Source organism: Garra rufa, unplaced genomic scaffold, assembly GCF_049309525.1.
Source record: "Garra rufa unplaced genomic scaffold, GarRuf1.0 hap1_unplaced_697, whole genome shotgun sequence".
NCBI classification, from domain to species: domain Eukaryota; kingdom Metazoa; phylum Chordata; class Actinopteri; order Cypriniformes; family Cyprinidae; genus Garra; species Garra rufa.
Window position 1 is genome coordinate 1 of NW_027394962.1, and position 12231 is coordinate 12231.

Genomic DNA, 12231 nt, shown 5'->3' on the forward strand with positions numbered 1-12231 from the left:
TTATTTTTTTTTTGTCAAATATTAATTATTTTTAAAAAACAATTCAACATATTTTTATTTTATTTTATTATTTTTTTATTTTGCAAATTGTGCAAATGAATGAATTTGTAAGGAAAAGATTAGTTTTTTTTCCATGGGGAAAAACATTTCTTAACTTATGTTTTCTTAAAAACCAACTTAAGAAAAATTCCTTGGCACAATTTGTATTTAAAAAAATAAAATAAAAATATTTTGTATAATTTTTTAAAATAATTAATATTTGACAGAAAAAAAACATTGTCAAGTGTGTCCAAACTTTTGACTTTTAGTATATTTTTTATCACTTTATTTAGATTAAGAACACATTTTAAGTCGAGACACTGCAGATGAATAGGGTAAAAAAAAAACAAAAAAAAAAACGAATAGTTATCACCTCAGCTGGTTGATTACATTGATAATTGCAAACAATTTTGTATTACATTTTTTTCTAAAATGTTAGGTTTAAATATGCAAATGAGCCATTATTTAATAAAACATGCACTAATTTGCATACATATCTAGTACAAAAATTTAAACACTGGATGAAGTCAGTTTCAAAATTCTTGTTTACAAAAACAAACTTTTTCTTTTTTTTTACAATTTTGGAGGGAATAAAATGTATAAAATTAAGCAAATTATATATGAACAAATCCCTCCGTAAAAACCTTCAGAATATAGTCAGGAATAAAACTGTAAAGTGGTGTGTGTAAGTGCTGCTGAAGTGGAGATTTATGGCTCAGTGTAGGAGAAAAAAACTCATTGCTTTTAAAAATCTGTATTGTAATTGAAATCTATTGACACAAAGAGATAAAGTGCTATAAAAGAAACACTTAACAGTGTCTTTTGGCTGTTTTCTTTCCACAAAAACTATGAAACACCAAAAAGACCAAAATCTCTAATTGTTTTAATAGTTTTTGGTGTAATGTTGTGTTGAGGTGGGCGGTCACGGGATCGAGGCGTCGTGGGCCGGTGGGATCCGCGGCAGAGAGGTGATGGATCGATTCTTTCCCATGATTCCACAGCTGCTGTCAGATCACGGCGTGTTTTATCTGGTGACCGTGTCAGAGAATAATCCAGGTGTGTTTTTGTGATGTTCCTTCACATCTACATCAGTATCTGTAGAGTTTGTGATGTGAGCTCGTGTTTGTCTTCTCTAGATGAGATTGTGGATGTATTGGGTGAATCAGGACTGAAAGGACAGACGTGTTTGACCCGTCAGGCTGGAAGAGAGAGACTCTCTGTTCTGCGCTTCAGTAAGTCCTGAATGTCAGCACATGAAGACTGTTTGGAGGTCCGTCCAGTCGCTGAACCGTCAGTAATTCAGGCTCCGTTTGTTTCCATAAAGTCTGCTGAAGCTCAACAACTGGGTCACAAGAACCTAGTTAGTGATTCCTAACGGGAGAACTGGACACGGACATCAGCTGAGCCGTTTATGGGGTTAAGTTTGTCAGATTCTGTTTCATTCCGGCTGTTAGACTCTGACCAACTGTTTCTGAGCAGAATGCGTTCACTATCGAGATACAGAGCACATGGTATTACCCAGAATGCCACTGTCATCAATCACTGAATTAAACTTGATTTTTTTAAGTCTCTGTTGTTGTTGTTTTTTCCACAAAAGGTCATTGTACACAAACTGAGAGCACTGTCAACATAAACTAAAATAAAAAGGAAAAAGGACCACCAGTCAGTCATTTATGTTGTTCCCATCATACATATGATACAAATATTTTATAATTTATTTTTTCTTATACATTTCTTAAGTATTTATTTTATCTTATAAAAAGAGACTTTTAAGAGCTTTTATTAATATTTTTATTTTAATTTGCATTTTAGTGTTTTTGTTGGTGTTTTAAAGTGTCAGCATAAACTGAAATAAAAGGGGAAATCATTTTCCTAAGTGCTATAAAAATGTAATAATACAAATTTATATGTATATTAATTGACAGGTATTTAATGTTATATGTGACCCTGGACCACAAAACCAGTCATAAGGTTAAATTTTTACAAAACTGAGATGTATACATCATATGAAAGCTCAAAAAATAAGCTTTCTATTGATGTATGGTTTGTTAGGATAGGACAATATTTGGCCGAGATACATCTATTTGAAAATCTGGAATCTGAGGATGCAAAAAATCAAAATACTGAGAAAATCACCTTTAAAGTTGTCCAAATTAGGTTCTTAACTATGCATATTACTAATCAAAAATTACATTTTTATATATTTACAGTAGGAATTTTACAAAAAAATCTTCATGGAACATGATCTTTACTTAATTTCCTAATGATTTTTGGCATAAAAGAAAAATCAATAATTTTGACCCATACGATGTATTTTTGGTTGTTGCTACAAATATACCCCAGCGACTTAAGACTGGTTTTGTGGTCCAGGGTCACATATTACTTGTAACTTGTACTATAGTTAAGTACAAAAATTGCTAAAATAAATCTAATATTAAAAAAGGCAAAAACACGACAAAATTACTAAAACTTTGAAATTAAAGTGACAACAAAAATAATTTATTAAAAATGAAAAGTCAACATATACTAAAATAACTAAAATCAAGGAAAAAGGGCACAGCAGTCATTCATGTTGTTCCCATCGTACATTAATATGACTGGATGAAATATAAAGATGGAAATCATGTGTATATATTTTTTCTTGTCATACATTTCTAATCATATTTTTCTTATGAAAAAAAAAAACTTTAAATAGCTCTTATTAATAATTATATATTTATTCATTGTTTTTTTTTAAATTAGTGTTTTAGTAGTGTTTTTGTCATTGTTACAAAGTGTCACCGTAAACTGAAATAAAATGGAAAATTGTTTTTAGTTTAGCTTGACGTATCAAAACAAATTTGTAATAATAATAAAAATAAAATCCTAAAAAAAATCTTAATATCTATATACATTGTATTTAATGCTATATTACTTGGAAATAGAAAATAAATAAAAAAAGCTTTAATGTATTTCAGCTAGTTGCAACAGGTGCACAATTTCTGCTTTTTGAATTTAGTTTAGAAGTGCTAAAAGATAAACACAACAAAATGACTAAAACTTTAACTGAAATGAAAGTGACAAAAATTATTTAAACAGTCAACATATTCTAAAATTAAGTAAAATAAAAGCATTTTGTTGATCCGATCATACATTAATATGACTGGAAAAAAAAATACTATTATTTTAAAGATGGAAATGTATATATATACATTTTTTTATCATATATTATAGATTATCTTATCAAATCATATTTTTAATCATGTATTTCTTTTTACGAAAAAAAGATACTTTTAATTTTCGATTTTATTTTATTTTGATTTTTAATTACCTTTTAGTAGTGTTTTTGTTTTTAAGGGTGTGACCATAAACTGAAATAAAAGGGAAAATATATATTTTTGTTTAGTTTAGCTTGAAGTATTAAAACAAATTTGTAATAAGGATTTTTTTTTAATGTTATATCTATCATTAAATAAATCCTTAAAATCTATAGACACAGTATTTAATGCTATATTACTTGGAAAATAACCTACAAAATTAAATTAAAATAAATAAAAAGCTTTAATGTATTTCAGCTGGTTGCAACGTTGCAAAATTTCTCCCGTTTAAATTTAGTTTTGAAGTACTAAAATACTTTAGAAGTACAAAATGAACTAAAACAAAATAAGATTAAAAAAAAAACTATAGACATTAAAAAGAAGACAAAAACAACACAGTTACTAAAACTTTAACTGAAATTAAAGTGACAACAAAAAGAATTTTATTAAAAAAATTAACAGTATCTGACTGGATATAATATACAATTAAAAGACGGCAATCATGTATATGTATATTGTTTTTTTTCTTATACATTTATAATCATGTATAATCATAAAAAATATACTTTTAATAGTTTTTTACTAATATTTTGATTTCTTTTGTTAACATTTTACTAGTGTTTTTGTTAGTTTTTATAAGTGTCACCATAAACTAAAATAAAATGTTAAATAATTGTTTATTAATATTTGTAATATATTTTTATTATTATTATTATAAGTAAACTTAACATTTGTGTTGGTGTTTTTAATGTCTATATAGTTTAAGTTTTTTATATTATATATATATATATATATATATATATATATATATATATATATTTTTTTTTTTTTTTTTTTTTTTTTTTTTTTGGAATTTTATATATACACCAGTCAAAACTTTGTAATAATTAGCTAATTGGAATAATAATTGGAATAAAATGTTTTAATGATTTTAAATGAAGTCTCTACTGCTCACCAGGGCTGCATTTTTTTTGATCAAAAGTTCTGTAAAAATGATAAAATATTACAATTTAAATAAAACATTAACAAATTTTAAATAGTAATAGATTTGAATAAATTTTAATATGTAATTTGCTGTATTTTTTTATCAATGGAACAAACAAATCTACATAAAAATATATATTTCTGTAACACTTTGCGTTTAGGTGTCTGCTTGATAAATAGGGGCTTGGGTACTACATGATACCATGTACAATATAATCTAATGTGCTTGAAAATGAGTGAGAATCGAATATAATAACACACATAATCAGGTTGATCACAGAGCAGTGCAAGTTTAATGGCAAGAGCAAATACTGATCTAGATCTGTTACATGCACAGAATAAAGTTCAACATGTACATCTCAAATAACTCAGGCATGAACACATATCATTTGTAATGCAGGTTCGGTTTGGGATTCTGCTCTAGATGAGCCGTTATAACATTCAGGAATGATTGGATCTGGAATGTTTGAATGAAAGATCACAGTCTAGAGCTGAAATGAAAGACTAAAGTACATTAGTGTCTAAATAAGCGTCATCTGTGCGTTTATCCCTGAGCGCTCTGGCTCCACACCATCCGGCCGTCGTCTCGCAGCTTCACCGCGCCGCTGGACACCAGCTCTAGGGCTGCTGGGAAAGCGCGATGCTCCGCCTCCCGGATGCGCTCTGATAGGCTGTCCTCTGTGTCAGTCACCAGGATGGGAACCGCCTCCTGCACCACGATCGCTCCTGCGTCTACTTCCTCCTGCGGATTCAGAGTCACATATTCAAATAAAATCCAGTCTTATTTTAATCCAGGATTATTATTAACTATATACCATTAAAAAAAAAATCTAAAACTAATAAAAAATTCTGAATTTCAGTTAACATTTATTTTATATCACTTTTATTACATTTAACCTAAAAATTATTAAATAATATAAAACAAAAAATTATTGTTTGTTGTAAGTTGTTTAATAACATCTTTCATTACATTTAACTTAAAAATGATAAAATAATTTAACATTTAAAAAACTTAAAAAAATATTTATATTATCAATTTATTAGTTTAATTTATATATATATATATATATATATATATATATATATATATATATATATATATATATACACACACACATATATGTATAAATGTATCAAATCTATAGACATTTACGAAACCAAAACCTAATTTTAACATTTATTAAATTTTTATAGTTTCCATTTTATTTTTTTATTGCATCTAGATTTATTCAGTCATTTTTGTTTATTTTAATGTGAAGTACTAAAACAACTAAAACTAAGAATAATATAAAACAAGAAATTATAATAATGATAATCTAAAACTAATAAAAAACAATTTCTATAGATATGGCATTTAATGCTGCATTACTTAAAATAAAATAAAAACTAACATAACATAAAAAAATAAAATTACTAATTTAAACAAAACAAAAACAATCTAAAACTAATAAATAAAAATGTTTAAAATATATTATAACGAAAAATGTAGATTAAATAAAAAAGAAAAACTAATTTTAACATTTTTTTTTTAGATAGTTTCCATTTTATTTACATCTACATTTCATTTTTTTTAGCTTGACATACTGAAATGTCGAAAACTAAAAAAAAAAATAAAAAAAAAAATCAAACTAAAAATTAATGAAATTTTTAATTTTAAAAATCATAAAATCTATGAAAATGGTATTTAATGCTACATTACTTGAAATAAAATAAACTACAAAATAAATAATAAAATACAATATAAAAAAAAACATTCCATCTAGTTGCAACAATTCTCCTTTTAATTTAGTTTAATCTGAAGTACTAAAATGACAAACTAAATAAACCAAATCTAATAAATAAAAATGGATAAAAACTATCTAACACAAATGACAAAAATGCAGAAATTAAAGTGAAAACAGAATAAATAGGTCAAATAGGACTGACGGCCACAAAGTGCACAGTGCATCCGGTGACTCTGACGCCGGCCTGAAGAGCCTGTTTCTGAGCGTTCACTCCTTTGAAAGACGGCAGCAACGATGGGTGGATGTTCAGCATCTTCCCTGATCCACAGAAAACACAACAGACAATGCAATTCAAGCTCAACATCTAACGGTTGTTTTAGTTGCTTTGTGTCCAAATCCAAATCCAAATCCAATCAATCAAACAGAAAGCAGTGAAAATTAACTTGTGGTATTTTCTAAGACTCACCGCTCCACTTTCTGACGAAGGGTCCCGTCAGGATTCGCATGAAACCGGCCAGACAAACCAGCTCCACCCCGAACTCCTCCAGGACTTTATCAATGGTGCCGTCGAACTCGGCTCTGCTGCCGTACAGCTTATGATCCACCACCTCACACACAAAACAACACTCTTACTCCACTACTGGCCTTCTCTCTATTTGATTCATTTTGTTTTAATGTACAGATATTCTTATAGTTTTTGTTACTATTTGGAGTTTGATTTGATTTGTGCATTTTCTGTTTTCACTTTAATTTAAAACTCTTTTAATGTCTGTATAGTTTTTATTACATTTTATTTATTTGTTTTAGTTTATTTGGTTTTAGTTATTTTAGTACATCAAGTTAAACTAAATGAAAATGAGAATGTTGCTTTGGCAATATATATATATATATATATATACTTTTTTCATTATTAATAAATATATTTATTAATGTTATTTATATTTATAATTATTTATTTATTTATTTATTTATTTTTACTGGTAACATTTATTTAACACTTCATTTCTGGCAATGTTTATTTATTATTATTATTATTATTATTTTTTTTTAGTTCATTTAAAAAGCCCTGCATCTAACCGAATAATAATACTAATTAAATACTAATAATACTAATAATAAATAATACTATTTAAAAAAATATTAAAAGAGCAGCATTTTGCTCAACATGCATTTCCCTTTTTTTTTTTTTCTTTTTTTTTTTACTTAACCTGTTCTTCAATATTTCATGTATGTCTTTATTACAGCCACTGTATAAATGTTAATTGTCCAACAACCAGTTGGGGTTAAAATATAATTGTATTACAAATAAAAAAGTAAATATTCACTGATGTGCAATTAAAATTTTATTTTATATTACTATATATTTTACTTATGAGTAATCAAAAAGTTTATATATAAAAAACTACCTTATGTACAAAACTATTTATTATTACATATATATTATATTATAGATTTCCTTTTTTTTTTTTTTTTCATGTGACCCTGGACCACAAATCAAGCTGGAATGGTAATGAAAGCTGAATAAATAAGCTTTTGATTAATGTATAGTTTTTTAGAATAGGACAATATTTGGTTGAGATACAACTATTTGAAAATCTAGAATCTGAGGGTGCAAAAAATCTAAATATAGAGAAGAACGCCTTTAAAGTTGTCCAAATCAAATTCTTAGGAATGCATATCACTAATCAAAAATTAAGTTTTGATATATTTAAGGTAGGATATTTACAAAATATCTCCATGGAACAGATTTTAACATCCCAAAAAAATTTGGCATTAAAGAAAAATGGATAATTGTGACCCTGGACCACAAAACCAGTCTTAAGTCGCTGGGGTATATTTGTAGCAATAGCCAAAAATACATTGCATGGGTCAAAATTATAGATTTTTCTTTTATGCCAAAAATCATTAGGAAATTAAGTAAAGATCATGTTCCATGAAGATTTTTTGTAAAATTCCTACTATAAATATATCAAAATGTAATTTTTGATTAGTAGTATGCATTGTTAAGAACTTAATTTGGACAACTTTAAAGGTGATTTTCTCAGTATTTTGATTTTTTTGCACCCTCAGATTCCAGATTTTCAAATAGATGTATCTCGGCCAAATATTGTCCTATCCTAACAAACCATATATCAATAAAAAGCTTATTTATTGAGCTTTCATATGATGTATACATCTCAGTTTTGTAAAATTTAACCTTATGACTGGTTTTGTGGTCCAGGGTCACAATTTTGACCCATACAATGCATTTTTGACTATTGCTACAAATACACCTGTGCTACTTATGACGTTTATATATTATATAAGTTTATATAGAAGTGTTCATTATTAAATAAATTAGATACATTTTTAATAATTAAGAATGATTAGGTTTAATTCAATTTAAATAATTTCGTTATTTTCAGTTTTCAGCTAAATGAACATTTTAACTAGGGTTTCAGTGTTTGGGAGCATCAGTGTGTTTGAGACAAACCCGCGTCTGAATGCCGGCCAGAGAAGCTCTCTTCAGCCCCATGACGGCCGGTCTGTTGGAGATCACCACCACGATCTCGGCCGAACTCGACGGTTTCTTCACCTGCTCCATCAGCGCCTGCAGGTTGGTTCCTGTCAGACAAAAGAGCGTCAGAGTTCATGGCTGTATTCACATGTGATATTTGCAGGAGCACACACCGGTTCCTGAGATCAGAACGGCCACTCTGGTCCTCTTGTGTGAGGCGTGTTCTCCGTGATGAGCTCCGTTCTGCAGGTTGCTGATGTCCGGCAGGCGCCCCGGACTGTCCTTCAGACTCTGCCCTAGGTTTCTGATGACCACCGCCTCGGCTCCTGGACGCACAAAAAAATACACTAAATATTAGTTGAACGCTGCTTCACTGCAATGAACATTACCTTCATTTTTGGATGAAATATGATTGATATATGCACTGCAAAAAATGCTTTTCCAGTAGGGCTGGGTAAAAAATATCGATTCTCCGATTTAAATCGATCTTCAGTTTAACGCAACAATATCGATTCGGGAAATCCCAGAATCGATTCTTAATGCACGTGTTTCACGTAAGAGGATATGAATATTCACCCCTCGTCCTGAAGGTGTCACTAGTGTTCCAGCTGAGAGAGTTTTCTCAACTGCTGGGGATCTAATCACAGCGCAAAGGAGCTGCCTTAGATCAGATCAGAACATGTTGATCAGCTGCTTTTTTTGCAGAAAAATCTGGTGATCAAAAATGATTAGGCTGCAGTTAGAATGCTTTGTATACTTAGACAAGGGCTTTATGATGGGCCTGTTTTGAACGTTTTGAATTTAGAAAAATGTTTTATTTCTTAAACATGTTTGAAGTTCTTAATAGATTTCACTGTTGCACATTTACAGTCTTTTTATTTTTTTTTACAGTAATGTGCATTTTGCAGTTTGTTTACATGGTGTACAATGGATGCACATATTTATGACTTCGTTACAGTGTTCATTTAAAACAAAAGTTGTTTAAAATAAACAACTGTGTGCACCCTATTATTAATGTAGATGTGTATTTCAGTAATAAACTTAAGTAGGAGAGTTCCAGTTACCAGCATTTATATCAAAATATGGATCCCATGTCTGCAAAACTAACATTTTAAATGAAATATTGATAGCTAATCGATATCGAATCGAATCGAATCGAAATCGAAATCGAATCGAATCGAATCGAAACCATAAAAATAAGAATCGAATCGAATTGCCAAATTGGTCACAATACCCAGCCCTATTTTCCAGCTTGGATTTTTTTGTCTGGTTTCCAGCCAAAATATCTAAAAATTCTTAAATCAAGAAGGATTTTCTAGACGAGTTAAAACCATTTTATTGTTTTCAGAAAAAACAAGTCAAAATTAAGTGAGTTTTTGCTTAGAACAAGCAATAATCTGCCAATGGGATAAGCAAAAAAAATCTTATTTCAAATAAACAAAACAAGATTATTTTTTCTTACCCCATTGGCAGATTATTTTGCTTGTTTCAAGTAAAAATGCACTTAATTTTAAAAAAATAAATAAATCTAAGCTTGAAAAGCATTTTTTGCAGTGTGAAGCAGTGGTGAATGCGGGCGTCTGTGTTCACCGGGTTGTTTGTGGGCGAGTGACCCCACGATCCAGGCCTCCTCCTGGGCCTGAAGCAGTCGCAGGACTCTCTGTGCGTCCTGTTTGCTGACCACCAACACGGCGCCCAGACCGCAGTTAAACGTGCGGCTCATCTCGTCCTCCGACAGACCGCCCTCCTGCTGCAGCCACGAGAACACACTCGGGATCCTCCAGCGGGACGCGTCTGAAACACAGGTCAACCGTGAACTCAATATAAAAAAACTAAACAAAAACAAAAATGATTTAAATAAATGCATGATATATCTAATTAAAAACAATTATACATACATTAAATAACAATGAATATGTCATGAATAAAGTGTAACTTTGATTATTTTAATTTATTCTATCTTGATTCGACAAAACAGGACTTTTATTAGTGAAAGCAAGAATGTAATTATATTAATGAGATCAAAATATATTTAGTGATCAACTTATATATATATATATATATATATAAATAAATTGCATATTCAATTGTGGAACATAATTTTTTAAAAATCCAGATCACATAAAAATTCAGGGTATTTTATTCTGCATATTCAATTGTAATATGTGTGTGTGTAAATATATATATATATATATATATATATATATATATATATATAATTACTGTACAAAATATATATTTTATTATAATTTCATTTTAATATTATGCTAATTATAAGAGTTCAGGATAAATTCAGTTAGTGTTCTTTTTTAATTAATTTATTAATTTAATTGTTTATTTTATTTTGCATATTTAAATGTGTATATATATGTGTAATTTTTTAATTAAATTTAATTTTTTTTAAATTTTTTATATTATATAAAGGTGTTTTTTATTGTAAAAAATAAATAAATATATTATGCTAATTATATGAGTTAAGAATTCATTCAGTTTGTGTTTTTTTTTATTAACTATTATTTTGTTTCATTTTGCATATTTCAAGACATATATGCATACTTTATGCAAACTGTCTCTACTGCCTCAGCTTTTTACAAATTCTCAAAATATTTGACCCTGGACCACAAAACCAGTCTTAAGTCGCTGGGGTATATTTGTAGCAATAGCCAAAAATACATCGTATGTGTCAAAATGATTGATTTTTCTTTTATGCCAAAAATCATTAGGAAATTAAGTAAAGATCATGTTCCATGAAGATTTTCTGTAAAATTCCTACTATAAATATATCAAAATGTAATTTTGGATTAGTAATATGCATTGCTAAGAACTTAATTTGGACAACTTTAAAGGTGATTTTCTCAGTATTTTGATTTTTTTGCACCCTCAGATTCCAGATTTTCAAATAGATGTATCTCGGCCAAATATTGTCCTATCCTAACAAACCATACATCAATAGAAATCTTATTTATTGAGCTTTCATATGATGTATACATCTCAGTTTTGTAAAATTTAACCTTATGACTGGTTTTGTGGTCCCGGGTCCTGTCAATATTATTTTAACATTTTTATTTCAATTTTAACTGCAAACTATGACTATAAACCACATCAATCACATTTTAATCACAAAAAAAGATTGAAGATTTTGATCTAGTGCTGTGTTTCTAACAAGCTCTTCCTCATTTAATAATCCAATGTAATATGCAGATGTTGCTCACCGAGGTCCACTGCCAGTTCTGGCGGCAGAACACGAGGAATGTTCTCCAGGAGCCCGCCTCCGGTGATGTGGGCGAAGGCCTTCACGGCTCCGCTGCGCAGGATTGGCTGAAGCAGACGGCTGTAGATCTTGGTGGGCGTGAGCAGAACTTCACCTTCAAAGCACAGCACAGGCGTGAGGACATCACAGATGAAGTTCTGCCACTAAAGCAGCGATACTTTCACATTAACGTACCGACAGTCTGTCCCGGCCGTCCGAACGGAGCAGGAGAGTCGTACTGCAGGCCGCTGCGCTCCAGGATCTGCCGCACCAGGCTGAAGCCGTTGCTGTGAACTCCAGACGAGGCCACGCCGATCAGCAGGTCTTCCTCCATGATGTCTTTGAATCTGGGCAGAACGGCCCCTCGCTCCACGGCCCCCACGCAGAAACCCGCCAGATCGTACTCACCGGGGCCGTAAACGCCCGGCATCTCTGCCGTCT

General features: G+C 30.0%; 2 protein-coding genes across 2 annotated transcripts; one reads left to right on the forward strand and one right to left on the reverse strand.

Moving 5' to 3' along the window:
• Positions 1-953: 953 nt before the first annotated feature.
• LOC141317310 (methyltransferase N6AMT1-like) lies at positions 954-1668 on the forward strand (the record flags this gene model as incomplete). The annotated part of the gene is made up of 2 exons (XM_073833053.1): positions 954-1095; positions 1176-1668. Coding segments are annotated over 2 exons (249 nt in total), but the record flags the coding sequence as incomplete, so codon positions are not given.
• A 2916-nt stretch (positions 1669-4584) lies between these two features.
• On the reverse strand, positions 4585-12225 carry LOC141317311 (trifunctional purine biosynthetic protein adenosine-3-like). Its single transcript, XM_073833054.1, has 8 exons — positions 11986-12225; positions 11753-11905; positions 10131-10334; positions 8714-8866; positions 8517-8647; positions 6510-6651; positions 6246-6361; positions 4585-5061 (listed from the first exon to the last, which is right to left on the reverse strand). Exons 1-8 carry the CDS (start codon positions 12218-12220, stop codon positions 4864-4866), a joined length of 1332 nt encoding a protein of 443 aa, XP_073689155.1. The 5' UTR covers positions 12221-12225; the 3' UTR covers positions 4585-4863.
• Between the last annotated feature and the right edge of the window lie 6 nt (positions 12226-12231).